The sequence below is a fragment of the Salvelinus fontinalis genome, chromosome 1 (assembly GCF_029448725.1).
Source record: "Salvelinus fontinalis isolate EN_2023a chromosome 1, ASM2944872v1, whole genome shotgun sequence".
In the NCBI taxonomy this organism is placed as follows: Eukaryota; Metazoa; Chordata; class Actinopteri; order Salmoniformes; family Salmonidae; genus Salvelinus; species Salvelinus fontinalis.
This window is the reverse complement of record NC_074665.1, coordinates 89663500-89682426: the sequence shown is the minus strand read 5'-3', so window position 1 is coordinate 89682426 and position 18927 is coordinate 89663500. Positions and strand designations below refer to the sequence as shown.

Genomic DNA, 18927 nt, shown 5'->3' with positions numbered 1-18927 from the left:
ACACTGTCTACTCTGTTGTGGTACACTGTCTACTCTGTTGTGGTACACTGTCTACTCTGTTGTGGTACACTGTCTACTCTGTTGTGGTACACTGTCTACTCTGTTGTGGTACACTGTCTACTCTGTTGTGGTACACTGTCTACTCTGTTGTGGTACACTGTCTACTCTGTTGTGGTACACTGAACACACGGATGACTGAAATGTCCCCGGTGCTGGGAGCTCTCTCGTTTAGGAAGCGGTGTCAGGGTGGCTCAGTATGAGAGCAGAGGGTCAGGGGTTTCATAAGGAGCTCAGTCACTTCACTCTGCCTTACTGAACACTGTGGTCAGAGCCAGCTGACACACCTACTCTACCTCATAGCTCTACTGTGGTGGGCTCTGGTTAGGGGGACGTGAGTTATGTTAATGCTCCAGTATGTGTTATTAGTCCTCACCACCTCCTGCAGGGCTGAGCTGACATAAGTTGCACCCATGGTGTGTCTCCAGTTCTTCATGACCGTTAAAGAGACCCTGTCCAGCTTAACACCGTTCCCCACCTTGGACTGGCCTGACACTACAGGGGCCTTGGTTGGTCAAATGATAACGGAGAAATGCATGTTCACAGTGGAGAAACCTTTCACATCTACATGAGGAAAATACTGATCTAAACCGTGTGGACGAGCTGGCCAAGATGAACCTCTCTTTAAGCCATGCACAACATGTTGCTGAGGACATGAAGAAGGGGAGGAGCTCACTGTGGCCTTGTGTTCCAATGGGAATGAAGAGGAGTAATAATAACAGAATGCTCTCTTTGCTATAGGCAAATTTAGATCAATCTGTTCACATGAATGAGATCTTCCATTTCATACTCGCTATGGGTGTTTTCTAATCTTGATCTCTACCTCAGGCAGGTTCCACTGGGATCTGGAGCCATCACTAAGGTAGTAGTACGTCAGTCCTCTGTCATCCAACGATTTGATCCACTGTTACCACACACACAATGACAAAGACTTCCGGTTAAATATTGACTTTATTGAACCTTTCTGGAGAAAACGTAGTGCATAGTACGTAGTGCATAGTACGTAGTGCATAGTACGTAGTGCATAGTACGTAGTGCATACACTTACGACATCTTCTAGTCTAATAGCATAACGGTGCATTTAGCCGTGATATTCCTTCAAGCTGAGTGGCACGGTTTACCCCTAGACTGCATTCCTGGACAGCCCTCGCTTGAAAAGTACATTTTTATCTCAAATGAGACTAACCAGAATAAATCAAGTCTACATAAAGGGCCAATAAGACTAACCAGAATAAATAAAGTCTAAATAAAGGACCAATAAGACTAACCAGAATAAATCAAGTCTACATAAAGGGTCAATAAGACTAACCAGAATAAATCAAGTCTACATAAAGGGTCAATGAGACTAACCAGAATAAATCAAGTCTACATAAAGGGTCAATGAGACTAACCAGAATAAATCAAGTCTAAATAAAGGACCAATAAGACTAACCAGAATAAATCAAGTCTACATAAAGGGTCAATGAGACTAACCAGAATAAATCAAGTCTACATAAAGGGTCAATGAGACTAACCAGAATAAATCAAGTCTACATAAAGGGTCAATGAGACTAACCAGAATAAATAAAGTCTAAATAAAGGACCAATAAGACTAACCAGAATAAATCAAGTCTACATAAAGGGTCAATAAGACTAACCAGAATAAATCAAGTCTAAATAAAGGACCAATAAGACTAACCAGAATAAATCAAGTCTACATAAAGGGTCAATGAGACTAACCAGAATAAATCAAGTCTACATAAAGGGTCAATGAGACTAACCAGAATAAATAAAGTCTACATAAAGGGTCAATGAGACTAACCAGAATAAATAAAGTCTAAATAAAGGACCAATAAGACTAACCAAAATAAATCAAGTCTACATAAAGGGTCAATAAGACTAACCAGAATAAATAACATCTAAATAAAGAGTCTGTGTACCTGATCAGGTGAGTGTCTGTTGGAGAACACCCAAGTCCCATCAGGGTCTATGTTGAGGTTCCAGCCCGTTGGGGCGCTCCTGTCCAGGCTGGCCCTGGGGATGACTGCCCGGGTCACATGGCTGGGGGTGTAGTCCTTAGGGAAGGAGTGAGGGGTCACAGGGGACATAGCCAACAACTCCTCTTCTGGTAGGTCAACCTCGGCTGTGTAGTCATCTGCTTGGTAGTTATCTGCTTGGTAGTCCTCCTCTGGCAGGGGAGGCTGGACACACACACACACACACACACATTATGCATTGCACAAACATCATGTCACACACACACACGCATGCAGGTGTGTAAACAGACACATGCACACACCCATACGCATGTACACAGACAAACACACACGTTGTGATAATGTTACATTCAGTGTTCTACTTCAAAACAGATGGAGATCAGGACAATGGATGACTTACCTTCTAGCTTCCTTTTACCTTTTCAAAGTTTTTTCTTTCACAAGCCTCTTTAGAATGGTGAAAACTCAACAATGCAGTTTGCAAAAACTTCACAATGAGGTCAATGTATGTACAGAATGCCTACTAGTTTGAGGATAATTACATAATCTATGAAAACCAACTGTCTGCTATGTATGGTAGGTGTAGGACTTAGCAGGAGGATAATTACATAATCATGAAAAACAACTGTCTGCTATGTAATGTAGGTGTAGGACTTAGCAGGAGGATAATTACATAATCATGAAAAACAACTGTCTGCTATGTAATGTAGGTGTAGGACTTAGCAGGAGGATAATTACATAGTCATGAAAACCAACTGTCTGCTATGTAATGTAGGTGTAGGACTTAGCAGGAGGATAATTACATAATCTATGAAAACCAACTGTCTGCTATGTAATGTAGGTGTAGGACTTAGCAGGAGGATATTTACATAATCTATGAAAACCAACTGTCTGCTATGTAATGTAGGTGTAGGACTTAGCAGGAGGATAATTACATAGTCATGAAAACCAACTGTCTGCTATGTATGGTAGGTGTAGGACTTAGCAGGAGGATAATTACATAATCATGAAAAACAACTGTCTGCTATGTAATGTAGGTGTAGGACTTAGCAGGAGGATAATTACATAGTCATGAAAACCAACTGTCTGCTATGTAATGTAGGTGTAGGACTTAGCAGGAGGATAATTACATAATCTATGAAAACCAACTGTCTGCTATGTAATGTAGGTGTAGGACTTAGCAGGAGGATATTTACATAATCTATGAAAACCAACTGTCTGCTATGTAATGTAGGTGTAGGACTTAGCAGGAGGATAATTACATAGTCATGAAAACCAACTGTCTGCTATGTATGGTAGGTGTAGGACTTAGCAGGAGGATAATTACATAATCTATGAAAACCAACTGTCTGCTATGTAATGTAGGTGTAGGACTTAGCAGGAGGATATTTACATAATCTATGAAAACCAACTGTCTGCTATGTAATGTAGGTGTAGGACTTAGCAGGAGGATAATTACATAATCTATGAAAACCAACTGTCTGCTATGTAATGTAGGTGTAGGACTTAGCAGGAGGATAATTACATAATCATGAAAACCAACGGTCTGCTATGTACTGTAGGACTTAGCAGGAACTTAAACTTCATTAAAAAGATGAGCGTATTATTTGTAGACGTCCCATGATGAAACTAAAATAGACTGGGTGTCTAAGTGGAGCAGGCCTTACCGGCCCTTCCTCCAGAGACCGGAGCCCACTCAGAGGCTCCATCAGGGGGGGGTAGGGGCACTGTGGCCCTGGGGGCTCCCAAGACGTCTCCCCCGATGCTGGGTTGTAGAAGTACTGGCGGCCGCTAGTCACATCCAAACACTGCTTCCAGTCAGAGGTCCATGCAGGGGGGGAGGCGGAGGTGGGGGACAGGGAGGGGAACTGAAAGGAGGGCGAACACACAGACACCTCGGCGGGAGCCTCAAGGTCTATGTAGGGGTTGTCCCAGGTGGTCTGCCCCGATTCGGGGTGGTAGTAGTACTCCCGTCCGCTCTCCTGGTCAGTGTGCACCTCCCATCCCTTAGAGTCCAGGTATGGAGGAGTGCAGGGAGGGTTGAAGGCTGAGGGAGGGGACTCAGAGATGTTTCTGCCGAGCTCCGCTACATTGACGTACACGGCGTTCTGGACACTCTCCTTGACCTATGGGAAGAGCAGATAATATGGGGCCAGAGGTCAGCTGGAATAGTTTCAAACTACAGTGTGACACCAAGTAGGTAGAACACTATCTGATGCCAGATGGGTTTGCACTGTCTTAACAATAAACTTACAGCAGGAACACAAACTGATCTGGGACCAGGTTGAGGCTAAGTGACACTGAGTCACGGTCAAAATGCTTCATGCAACAGAGAGCCAAGCCTGTGAACAACATAACCAACATTAACTTTAGTCTATCACCTCTACAGACAGTCAGTTGGTTCTGTGTAGATAAAAGTAGTTGTTTTTTTCTGGAGGAACAAGAGGCTTATAGCACTCAGTAAGAGGGTGACAGAGCAGAACAGAGACAGTCTTCCGGAGCAGTCAGCTCAGGAAGTAAATTCTAAAGCTGAAGAGAGAGCATCAAGCTCCAGACCACAAACCAACGCCTCATTTGTGTCTAAATTTACAGACGCCCACTATTACTACACCTATTCCCCCTCAGGAGCCTGAAAACAATTTGACATGGGTAGTCAGATCCTCAAAAAGTTATACAGCTGCACCATCGAGAGCATCCTGACTGATTGCATCACCGCTTGGTATGGCAACTGCTCGGCATCCGACAGCTTCTAATCCCAAGCCATTAGACTGCTAAATAGTTAATCAAATGACTACCCAGACTATTTGCATTGTTCCCATTTTATACGTTGCTGCTACTGATTGTTTATTATTTATGAGTAGTCACTTCACCCCTACCTACATGTACATATTACCTCGACTAACCTGTACCCCCGCACATTGACTCGGTACACCCTGTATACAGCCTCGTTCTTTTTATTTTATTGTGTTGCTTTTTATTCTTACTTTATTTATTTTTTAGCAAATATTTTCTTTAATTTAAAAAAATCCTTCATTGTTGGTTAAGGGCTTGTAAGCATTTCACGGTAACAGGTGAATACCTGTTGTATTCAGCACATGTGACAAATAAAATGTGATTTGATAGATTACCCAGTTAGCTACAGACACTGACTCTGCATTGCCAAAACTGGATGTGCAACAAGGATGTACAAAGTTCACCAACAAACTCAAACTGTACTGCTTCACAATACTGCCGAGGCATTCATATGTGACATTGTCTTCCATTTAGGTTGGCTTTTCCAGTGAAAAGAAAGATTAATGACAGCTGTCCACAAAGAAATATGCAAGCAGAGTTGGGTAGGTTATTTTCCAAAGTAATCCGTTACAGTTAACAGTTACTTGTCCAAAATTGTAAATCAGTATATGTAACTTTTGGATTACCCAAACTAAATAAGATAATCGTATTACTTTTCCCTTAAATGGCATTAGAAGAAGAAGACAAAAAATATCCATCAAAAGCATTTTGTGTGCCATCATAGAGGTCTCTGACTTCTGGTCGACTCTCTCAGGTGGAATACATTTTAACTTGCGCCTTTGTTTGATGCTGATTTGAATATCATTGAGAAAACAGAAAGGTGTCATGGTATTTCTCAAACATCCTTTCTGAATTGAACCGTAATCCAATAAATAATCATGTCGTTTTTCAAAAGTATCTAATCTGATTACAGTAGTTTCATTTTTTTTGTAATCAGATTACATGTAATCAGTTACTCCCCAACCCTGTATACAAGGCCAATATTCAGGTTTCATGCAACAGTTTCACAATGGTTACTGACACAATGGTTACTAATTGAAGCCAGTCAAAAAACTATGTCAAGAATGCTTACATGACTCAAACAGCTGACTGAATATAACTTCAAATACCTTTTATTCTCTCTCTTATCTGGAACCCACAGCTATAGAAAGTTCCAGTATTCTACCGTATGAAGAACAAAACGCAATTCAGAGTATGTAAATATAGACCTAGTCAAAGCCAATACACATGGTAAGGATTGTCAAGTTAATCTTGTTAGCCTAAATGTTAGTCTTGTTGTCATTGTTGCAGCTGCCTTAAGTAATTGCTCCTTTGGGATAAATAAAGTTGTTTTAATTTAATAAATGAGAGAAGTAAATGAGTGTCCATCCTTCCAGTAAACATTGGCACACTCACTCACTGATACTACAATGCCAGAGTCTCACCTGTTCCAGAGGCCAGAGTCTCACCTGTTCCAGAGGCCAGAGTCTCACCTGTTCCAGAGGCCAGAGTCTCACCTAGAGACTCATCTGTTCCAGAGGCCAGAGTCTCACCTGGAGTCTCATTTGATCCAGAGGCCAGAGTGTCACCTGGAGTCTCACCTGTTCCAGAGGCCAGAGTCTCACCTGTTCCAGAGGCCAGAGTCTCACCTGTTCCAGAGGCCAGAGTCTCACCTGGAGTCTCACCTGTTCCAGAGGCCAGAGTCTCACCTGGAGTCTCACCTGTTCCAGAGGCCAGAGTCTCACCTGGAGTCTCACCTGTTCCAGAGGCCAGAGCCTCACCTGTTCCAGAGGCCAGAGTCTCACCTGGAGTCTCACCTGTTCCAGAGGCCAGAGTCTCACCTGGAGTCTCACCTGTTCCAGAGGCCAGAGCCTCATCTAATCTAGAGGCCAGAGTCTCACCTGGAGTGTCACCTGTTCCAAAGAACTAGAGCCTCACCTGGAGCCTCATCTGTTCCTTAGGCCAGAGCCTCACCTGGATTCTCACCTGTTCCAGAGGCCAGAGCCTCACCTAGAGTCTCATCTGTTCCGGAGCCCAGAGTCTCACCTGGAGTCTCATCTGTTCTAGAGGCCAGAGTCTCATCTGTTCCAGAGGCCAGAGTCTCACCTGGAGTCTCATCTGTTCCAGAGGCCAGAGTCTCACCTGGAGTCTCATCTGTTCCAGAGGCCAGAGTCTCACCTGGAGTCTCATCTGTTCCAGAGGCCAGAGTCTCACCTGATCCAGAGGCCAGAGTCTCATCTGTTCCAGAGGCCAGAGTCTCACCTGGAGTCTCATCTGTTCCAGAGGCTCACCTATTCTAGAGGCCAGACTCTCACCTGGAGTCTCATCTGTTCCAGAGGCCAGAGTCTCACCTGGAGTCTCATCTGTTCCAGAGGCCAGAGTCTCACCTATTCTAGAGGCCAGACTCTCACCTGGAGTGTCACCTGTTCCAGAGGCCAGAGTCTCACCTGGAGTCTCATCTGTTCCAGAGGCCAGAGTCTCACCTATTCTAGAGGCCAGACTCTCACCTGGAGTGTCACCTGTTCCAGAGGCCAGAGTCTCACCTGGAGTCTCATCTGTTCCAGAGGCCAGAGTCTCACCTATTCTAGAGGCCAGACTCTCACCTGGAGTGTCACCTGTTCCAGAGGCCAGAGTCTCATCTGTTCCAGAGGCCAGAGTCTCACCTGGAATCTGACCTGGAGTCTGACCTGTTCCAGAAGCCAGTGTCTCATCTGGAGTCTCACCTGGAGTCTCATCTGTTCCAGAGGCCAGAGTCTCACCTGGAGTCTCACCTGTTCCAGAGGCCATAGTCTCACCTGGAGTCTCACTTGTTCCAGAGGCCAGAGTCTCACCTGGTCCAGAGGCCAGAGTCTCACCTGGAGTCTCACCTGGTCCAGAGGCCAGAGTCTCACCTGGAGTCTCATCTGTTCCAGAGGCCAGAGTCTCACCTGTTCCAGAGGCAAGAGTCTCAACCGAGCCAGAGTCTCACCTGGAGTCTCATCTGTTCCAGAGGCCAGAGACTCACCTCCTGTATCGCATGAGAGGTCTCTGCCTGACTTTTTTGACTCCTGGGAGATCCCCCTGGGAACACTGCTGCCTTTGATATACTCATCATGGCATTGTGAGAGTGCTCTCCCTCTCCATCTCCAACCTCCCTCCCTCAAATTCAAAGGGATTTATTGGCATGGCAAACGTTACCACAGCAAATGGAATAGACAAGAAACAAGGGAAATAAACAAAATGAACAGTAAATATTACACACTAAAAGAATAGACATTTCAAATGTTATATTATTGGCAATGTACAATGTTGTAACAATGTGCAAATAGTTGAAGTATGAAAGGGAAGATAAATTAACAGATAAATATAGGTTGTATTTACAATGTTGTTTGTGCTCCACTGGTTGCCATTGTTGCAACAGATCACAAATCTTGCTGCTGTGGTGCACACTGTGGTATTTCACCTAATAGATATGGGAGTTTACCAAAATGGGGTTTGTTTTCAAATCCTTTGTGGATCTGTGTAATTTGAGAGAAATACAGTGCATGCACTTGGAAAGTATTGAGACCTCTTGACTTTTTCTACATTTTGTTACAGCCTGATTCTAAAATGGATTAAATTAATTTTGTTCCACGTCCATCTACACACAATACCCCATAATGACAAAGCAAAAACAAGTTTTTAGAAATTTTTGCAAATGTATTAAATTTGTAAAACAGAAATACCTTATTTACATAAGTATTCAGACCCTTTGCTATGAGCCTCGAAATTGAGCGCAGGTGCATCCTGTTTCCGTTGATCATCCTTGAGATTTTTCTACAACTTGATTGGAGTCCACTTGTGGTAAATTCAATTGATTGGACATGATTCGGAAAGGCACACACCTGTGAAGATGGTAGAACCTTCCAGAAGCACAACCATCTCTGCAGCACTCCACCAATCAGGCCTTTATGGTAGTAGTCAGACAGAAGCCACTCCACAGTTAAAGGCACACGACAGCCCGTTTGGAGTTTGACAAAAGGCACCTAAAGGACTTTGACCATGAGAAACCAAGATTGAACTCTTTGGCCTGAATGCCAAGTGTCACGTCTGGAGGAAACCTGGCACCATCCCTACGGTGAAGCATGGTGCTGGCAGCATCATGCTGTGGGGATGTATTTCAGCGGCAGGAACTGGGAGACTAGACAGGATTGAGGGAAGGATGAACGGAGCAAAGTACAGAGATCCTTGATGAAAACCTGTCCAGAGCACTCAGGACTTCAGACTGGGGCGAAGGTTCACCTTCCAACAGGACAACGGCCCTAAGCACACAGCCATGATAACGCAGGAGTGGCTTCGGGACAAGTCTCTGAATGTCCCTGAGTGGCCCAGCCAAAACCCAGACTTGAACCCGATCGAACATCTCTGGAGAGACCTGAAAATAGCTGTGAAGCGACGCTCCCCATCAAACCTGACAGAGCTTGAGAGGATCTGCAGAGAAGAATGGGAGAAACTCCCCAAATACAGGTGTGACAAGCTTGTAGCGTCATACCCAAGAAGACTCAGGGCTGTAGTAGTGTGTCTGAAAGTGTCTGAAAACATATGTAAATGTGATCAAGCAAATTTTTTTTTTAAAGTGCTTTGTCATTATGGGGTTTTGCGTGTAGATTGATGAGGGAAAAAACTATTGAATCCATTTTAGAATAAGGCTGTAATGTAACAAAATGTGGAAAAAGTCAAGGGGTCTGAATACTGTCCGAATGCACTGTATGCGTCTCTAATATGGTCATACAGCTGGCAGGAGGTTAGTTTTCACCTCATTTTGTGGGCAGTGTGCACATAACCTGTCTTCTCTTGAGAGCCAGGTCTGCCTACGGTGGCCTCTCTCAATAGTAAAGCCATGCTCACCGAGTCTGTACATAGTCAAAGCAGTCAGGTATTCTGCCACTGTCTACTCTCTGTTTAGGGCCAAATAGCATTCAAGTTTGCACAGTGTTTTTGCTAAATATTCTCCCTGCTCAACCAACCACTGGATTGAGGAATGGTGACAGGTCGGAAACCTATTTAGGTCAATGGTCGGAAGGCAGATATGTATAGTAATGGGTAAATTTGACCATTTCATGTTTTGTGGTGATCAGATATGGACTCGATACACCATCTAGTTTTTTAAATGTTTTAATATTTTTTTTTATTTAACCCTTATTTAACTAGGCAAGTCAGTTAAGAAAAAAATCTTATTTACAATGACGGCCTACCCCGGCCAAACGCTGGGCCAATTGTGCGCCGCCCTATGGGACTCTCAGTCACGGATGGATGTGCTACAGCCTGGATTCGAACCAGGGACTGTAGTGACACCTCTTGCACTGTGATGCAGTGCCTTAGACCGCTGCACCACTCGGGAGCTCAATAACATCCTTATTGATCTCATTATCACCACAAGGTAATCAATACACATGACTAGACAGACAAGAGAGAGGAAATGAGAGCTGCATCATTGATCTGTCTGATTGTGGAATGCCCCCTCCCCTGTCCACTGGAAAGAGATATCTACCCACAATAAGCACACACTGACCAGATGTTTGTGGCGTAAAATGTCAGTGTCACCAATAAAAATAAACTACAGGCTTAACCCTCAATCTACCCATTACACCAACAATAAGCAGCCCACAGTAAATGCAATACCTATATGTGAGAAACTATGGTTTTGTGTTGGCAAATGTGTCAACTAACAACTAGCAAAACTCTAACCTCAAGTCTACATCAAGAGTGCTTAACGGAGATATGTGCTAAACATGCTGAAGCAGGCATTGCTTGTGTTATTGAGCATGCTCTCTGGGGTTGACTTACACTGCAGCACAGGAAAATAAAGTTGAGCTGAAGCAATATATCCTCAGTGGGGTGAGACTAAGTAGACTAAACAGGAAGTAGGAAGGTGATAACAAGGTAGACGTAAATACTGTCAATGTTATATATACTGAACAAACCCAACACACTCTGATCTCTATTCTGGACAGCTTAATTAAACTCAACACACTCTGATCTCTATTCTGGACAGCTTAATTAAACTCAACACACTCTGATCTCTATTCTGGACAGCCTAATTTAGCCATAGTTTTACTGAGGCTGTACTGTTGCATCTAGATATACAGTATAGTGTACAGTTAGTTCTGGACCTACCTGGGCTGGTATTGGGAGAGCCAAGCTCCCCCGGACCCGGTACCCATGCCGGGGCTTTGCATAAAGATCCACCATGTTTATGTAATCCCAATGAGTAGAGCCATATAATCCTACAGCTGAATAGAGCACAGCTACACTAGCTATCACAGGACTGAACTGACACGAGCTGAGGCAGGCGGGCAGGCAAACACACCCTAACTTACACATCCTCTCAGACCAGCTGTGTCTGCTGGTGACCAATGACAGTTAGAGATTCCTTGAAAAAAATAACAGCCTTTTCTGTTACAATGACAGGGGGAGGAGGTTCAGAGAGAGAGAGAAAGCTAAGATAATAGTGAAAAAAAAAACTTGGTTTATCTTCTTTCCGAAAAAAGAAGGAACTTTATCTAGTCCACTGTCCTCACAGCTCATGTGTTCACGGCTACAACTCTGGTTTGGGTTACATCTTCTCTTTGAACATCACGTCTGTAATCACCCTGAAAGTAACTATAACATTAGTACTAAAGTATGGTTTTAAAATCAATGACAACAAATCTGAAATGTACACAGCAAAACACAATTGTGCACTGGAGAGAGGTGAAATGTACACATTTCAGGGGAAAACATCTCTGTAAAAGTACACAAGGATGAACCCAGATTATCTGAAGTTCTGCAGAGTTGGTGAGTGCTTGACTTGACACAGGAAACGGTAGTGAAGGGATGGGATCAGACTGTTGTATCCGCTGACTGTCTGATGCCTTTGGCCAAAATGAACCACCCCAACCAATAGTATCATAAAAACACCCCAACCAATAGTATCATAAAAACACCCCAACCAATAGTGTCATAATAACACCCCAACCAATAGTGTCATAATAACACCCCAACCAATAGTATCATAAAAACACACCAACCAATAGTATCATAATAACACCCCAACCAATAGTGTCATAATAACACCCCAACCAATAGTATCATAAAAACACACCAACCAATAGTATCATGATAACACACCAACCAATAGTATCATAAAAACACACCAACCAATAGTGTCATAATAACACACCAACCAATAGTGTCATAATAACACACCAACCAATAGTGTCATAATAACACACCAACCAATAGTATCATAAAAACACACCAACCAATAGTATCATAAAAACACACCAACCAATAGTGTCATGATAACACACCAACCAATAGTGTCATAATAACACACCAACCAATAGTGTCATAATAACACACCAGCCAAAAGTATCATGATAACACACCAACCAATAGTGTCATGATAACACACCAACCAATAGTGTCATAATAACACACCAACCAATAGTGTCATAATAACACACCAACCAATAGTGTCATAATAACACACCAACCAATAGTGTCATAATGACACACCAACCAATAGCATCCTAACGACACACCAACCAATAGTATCATGATAACACACCAACCAATAGTGTCATAAAAACACACCAACCAATAGTATCATAAAAACACACCAACCAATAGTATCATGATAACACACCAACCAATAGTGTAATGATAACACACCAACCAATAGTGTCATAATAACACACCAACCAATAGTGTCATAATAACACACCAACCAATAGTGTCATAATAACACACCAACCAATAGTATCATAAAAACACACCAACCAATAGTGTCATAATAACACACCAACCAATAGTGTCATAATAACACACCAGCCAATAGTATCATGATAACACACCAACCAATAGTGTCATGATAACACACCAACCAATAGTGTCATAATAACACACCAACCAATAGTGTCATAATAACACACCAACCAATAGTGTCATAAAAACACACCAACCAATAGTATCATAAAAACACACCAATCAATAGTATCATGATAACACACCAACCAATAGTGTCATGATAACACACCAACCAATAGTGTCATGATAACACACCAACCAATAGTGTCACGATAACACACCAACCAATAGTGTCATGATAACACACCAACCAATAGTGTCATGATAACACACCAACCAATAGTATCATAAAAACACACCAACCAATAGTGTCATAATAACACACCAACCAATAGTATCATAATAACACACCAACCAATAGTGTCATGATAACACACCAACCAATAGTATCATAATAACACACCAACCAAGTGTCATGATAACACACCAACCAATAGTATCATAATAACACACCAACCAAGTGTCATAATAACACACCAACCAATAGTATCATAATAACACACCAACCAATAGTATCATAAAAACACACCAACCAATAGTGTCATAATAACACACCAACCAATAGTGTCATAATAACACACCAACCAATAGTGTCATAATAACACACCAACCAATAGTATCATAAAAACACACCAACCAATAGTATCATAAAAACACACCAACCAATAGTGTCATGATAACACACCAACCAATAGTGTCATAATAACACACCAACCAATAGTGTCATAATAACACACCAACCAATAGTGTCATAATAACACACCAACCAATAGTGTCATAATAACACACCAACCAATAGCATCCTAACGACACACCAACCAATAGTATCATGATAACACACCAACCAATAGTGTCATAAAAACACACCAACCAATAGTGTCATAATAACACACCAACCAATAGTATCATAAAAACACACCAACCAATAGTGTCATAATAACACACCAACCAATAGTGTCATAATAACACACCAGCCAATAGTATCATGATAACACACCAACCAATAGTGTCATAATAACACACCAACCAATAGTGTCATAATAACACACCAACCAATAGTGTCATAAAAACACACCAACCAATAGTGTCATAAAAACACACCAACCAATAGTGTCATAAAAACACACCAACCAATAGTATCATGATAACACACCAACCAATAGTGTCATGATAACACACCAACCAATAGTGTCACGATAACACACCAACCAATAGTGTCACGATAACACACCAACCAATAGTGTCACGATAACACACCAACCAATAGTGTCATGATAACACACCAACCAATAGTATCATAAAAACACACCAACCAATAGTGTCATAATAACACACCAACCAATAGTATCATAATAACACAACAACCAATAGTATCATAATAACACACCAACCAATAGTGTCATGATAACACACCAACCAATAGTATCATAATAACACACCAACCAAGTGTCATGATAACACACCAACCAATAGTATCATAATAACACACCAACCAAGTGTCATAATAACACACCAACCAATAGTATCATAATAACACACCAACCAATAGTATCATAAAAACACACCAACCAAGTGTCATAATAACACACCAACCAATAGTGTCATAATAACACACCAACCAATAGTGTCATAATAACACACCAACCAATAGTATCATAAAAACACACCAACCAATAGTATCATAAAAACACACCAACCAATAGTGTCATGATAACACACCAACCAATAGTGTCATAATAACACACCAACCAATAGTGTCATAATAACACACCAACCAATAGTGTCATAATAACACACCAACCAATAGTGTCATAATAACACACCAACCAATAGCATCCTAACGACACACCAACCAATAGCATCCTAACGACACACCAACCAATAGTATCATGATAACACACCAACCAATAGTGTCATAAAAACACACCAACCAATAGTATCATAAAAACACACCAACCAATAGTATCATGATAACACACCAACCAATAGTGTCATGATAACACACCAACCAATAGTGTCATGATAACACACCAACCAATAGTGTCACGATAACACACCAACCAATAGTGTCATGATAACACACCAACCAATAGTGTCATAATAACACACCAACCAATAGTGTCATGATAACACACCAACCAATAGTATCATAAAAACACACCAACCAATAGTGTCATAATAACACACCAACCAATAGTATCATAATAACACACCAACCAAGTGTCATAATAACACACCAACCAATAGTATCATAATAACACACCAACCAATAGTATCATAAAAACACACCAACCAATAGTGTCATGATAACACACCAACCAATAGTGTCATAATAACACACCAACCAATAGTGTCATAATAACACACCAGCCAATAGTATCATGATAACACACCAACCAATAGTGTCATGATAACACACCAACCAATAGTGTCATGATAACACACCAACCAATAGTGTCATGATAACACACCAACCAATAGTGTCATAATAACACACCAACCAATAGTGTCATAATAACACACCAACCAATAGTGTCATAATGACACACCAACCAATAGCATCCTAACGACACACCAACCAATAGTATCATAATAACACACCAACCAATAGTATCATAATAACACACCAACCAATAGTATCATAATAACACACCAACCAAGTGTCATAATAACACACCAACCAATAGTATCATAATAACACACCAACCAAGTGTCATAATAACACACCAACCAATAGCATTATACCACCCCAACCAATAGTATCATAATAACACCCCTGACCCTGTATCCAGTATACTTACCCCGATACATATCTACCTCTATCACTCCAGTATCCCTGCACATTGTAAATATGGTATTGGAACTGACCCTGTATGCTGACTTACTTTCTCATGTTCTTCTTATTTTTTATTTCTCGTGTGTTTTTGTTCTACCTCCTTATTTTTAGTATTACATTGTTATTGATTACTGAATTGTTGGGGTTGGAGCTTGCAAGAAAGGCATTTCCCTGTACTTGTGCATGTGACATTAAAACTAGAAACCCCAACCAATAGTATCATCATACCACACCTTACGGAGAAACCACATGAATTTCACATGTGAACGTGATCTCATGTGAAGCAATGTGATAACATAAAACTACACTAACTAACATGTGAGCACATCTGCGAACACGACCTCATGTTAAATTAATGTGAAATAAATGTGACATGGTGATCCAAAACTTCAACATACTGTATTAGAACACGTGACAACTTTTGAGCACATAGGTTTCTTCCTAGGTTTTGGCCTTTCTAGGGAGATTTCCTAGCCACCTTACTTCTGCTTGCTGTTTGGGGTTTTAGGCTTGGTTTTCGTATACAGCACTTTGATATATCAGCTGATGTAAGAAGGGCTATATAAATACATTTGATTACCCTAACTCTGTTTATACAGGTTCCTCAATTATGAGGCTTGCATCTAATTCTTGTATAAAATGACTGAGTAAAGCTTAAACTATTTGCGAAATGATGTAAAGTGATGTTAACCTTTAAAATGAGAGAATTGGCCTTCCATGTAAAGTTGAACTAAGTCAGTAGCCACGCCCAAGTGAATAGACATTGGTTGGAAATGATGAACCAACCCCCTTTCCACTCTTGAATAAAAGCCTCTGTGACAAAAAGTCACCTCAGTTCCAAATACCGCGAGGGTTTAAAAAGGGCTAATTAGAATTTCAACCCTACAGGCCAAAAAATGTGAGAGCTTGCTCCACATGTGAAATGGTATGAACTCTGAACTATTGATCACCTAGAGAAGAGATGCATACTAAACTAGCATATATCAGACTGCAGCTGAACATATGCGCAAATCTAGTACGAGAACACTGACCGACGAGGAAGCATCTCCAGAGTGAGCTGAACCTCTCAGACCACGTGAACTTCTCACACGACGACCTGGAAGATTCCACCAAGGATGAGGGCGACATCAACTGGGCAAACCAGAGCCTCACATCACCAGCTCAACTATCGAAGCCAGCTTCACGTAAATATTGTTTTTGCTTTTCCCGAATGAGCAATCGTTAGTGGCATATGTAGTTAAGTGAGAATAGCTTCCCAGGTCTGAAAGAGACCCATGTTCCTTAGTCTTACTTCCAAAAAACCCTTCTCCTCTCTCTGAATCTATTGTGTTATTTTAATTTTTTATTTAAATTGTCAAGTCAATTAAGAACAAATTCTTATTTACAATGACAGCCTAGGAACTGTAGGTTAACTGCCTTGTTCAGGGGCAGAATGACAGATTTTTTACCTTGTCAGCTCGGGGATTCGATCCAGCAACCTTTCGGTTACTGGCCCAAAGTTCTAACCACTAGGCTACCTGCCGCCCCGAACAGTTTTTGTTTAGTCCACTAGGGACAGTATTTACAATATTTACTGTATAATGTATTGTATATTCTGTAATTGTTTAATTGGTTAGTAAATAAATAATTGAGACAATTTGTGTATGGATGATTCATAAGTAAAGGCTGGGTTTGTGCAGATAACTAAGAATTTTACGATGTTCAGATGAGACTGATATCAGGTAAAGAATTATTAATGACTGATTGAATGCTATTGATATAAAAGATCTTGGGATCTTTAAGAGTGGATTTGCGAGATAGCTGCTCTATATAAATGAACGCTTCCGTGGTGGCCCAGGATAATGTTTTAATTGTTGCATGGTTGAATTCAATCAAGTAATCAATTAAACATTATGTAATCAATTTGAAACTGGCATGTCATCTCATTAAAGAAGTCAGAGACACGACAGCAGTTACACCTCCGACATCGCCAAAACGCCAGATAGGCTCCTAAGTGGCGTAGTGGTCTAAGGCACTGTATCTCAGTGCTAAAGGCGTCACTACAGACGCTGGTTCGATTCCAGGCTGTATCCCAACCAGCTGTGATTAGGGGTCCCATAGGGCGGCGCACAATAGGCCCAGCGTTGTCCGGGTTTGGCCGGGGTAGGCCGTCACTGTAAATAAGAATTTGTTCATAACTGACTTGCCTGGTTAGATAAAGCTTAAATAAAAAATGCAGGTTTCTGCAATCACTTGTTTGATTGATCTGATTGAATTTAGGCCTTGATGTCAAATTTCCCTGAGCACTGCTACTTGTTCGTTGGTGTTGTCAGATAATCACACAATCATTGAGTTGATTCTGGAAAACTTTTAGCAAAGTACAGAAATGTATTCTTGACAATAAATGTGGTCGATCTCTGACATGGAGATACCTGGTGGTGAAGCAGGAAATTCAGGTTGCTGGCATCCAAAAGATTGTGAGTTCAAAACGTAGGAGTGGTTGCATTCTAAGTGTGCAAACCAATGTTGAGGTAAATTCCATTTTACTCTCAGTCAATTCAGAAAGTGAACCAAACTCCAATTCCTAATTTTTCAAAATATTTAGAATTAGAATTTCTTTGTATTTCCAGAATACAGTATATTTCATGTAAAAACACAGTTCAGCTGTATAAATTACACTATTAGCTATTTCTCTTCATTTTGGAACACTTCACATGTGAAATCATGTGTTTTTGGAAAACTTCATATATGACATGTGAAATATCAAATGTGAAAACGTGCTTTTGAAACACTTCACATATTTATTTTACCTTTATTTAACTAGGCAAGTCAGTTAAGAACAAATTCTTATTTTCAATGATGGCCTAGGAACAGTGGGTTAACTGCCTTGTTTAGGGGCAGAACGACAGATTTTTACCTTGTCAGCTCGGGGATTCAATCTTGCAACCTTTCGGTTACTGGTCCAACACTCTAACAACTAGGCTACCTGCCACCCCACATATGGCATTTCATATGTGAAAACTTTTTTTTCCCAACACTTCACATGTAACATTTCACATGTGAACACGTGTTTTTGGAACACTTCACATGTGAAAAGGTGTGTTTTTGAAATTTCATGTGATCACGTTTCCGCATGTGCTATTTCATGTGTTATTGCTGTTCAGCTAAAATATGACCTCACCTGGGATTTGAACTCACAACCTCTGAATTTGAGGTACACTGAACTTTCTGCTGCACCACAAAGTCTGTAGCATTCCCAGACACATTCATTACCTATACTACGTCTTTGCACTTAGCAAAAAAGTGCCATCTGCACTGTTATTTTAGTTATCAGTCATTCCAACTATTCATTGATTTAATTGACTTATTTCAGCAATTGAAGAGTTTCTGTATAGTTGGTGGGTCATATTATTCTGTTTTAATGATACTCCTGAATCC

The 18927-nt window shown here is 41.2% G+C and overlaps 1 protein-coding gene across 1 annotated transcript in view; it reads right to left on the bottom strand.

Annotated features, from left to right (window-relative positions):
- Positions 1 to 18927, bottom strand: part of LOC129863557 (rho GTPase-activating protein 27-like) — a 46720-nt gene that overhangs the window by 11825 nt on the left and 15968 nt on the right. Inside the window, exons 4-6 of the mRNA XM_055935622.1 lie at positions 3701 to 4159; positions 1977 to 2237; positions 881 to 961 (exon numbers count right to left, since the gene is read on the bottom strand). Of these exons, the coding sequence (XP_055791597.1) occupies positions 881 to 961; positions 1977 to 2237; positions 3701 to 4159 (801 nt within the window). The remainder of the gene's footprint in view (positions 1 to 880; positions 962 to 1976; positions 2238 to 3700; positions 4160 to 18927) is intronic.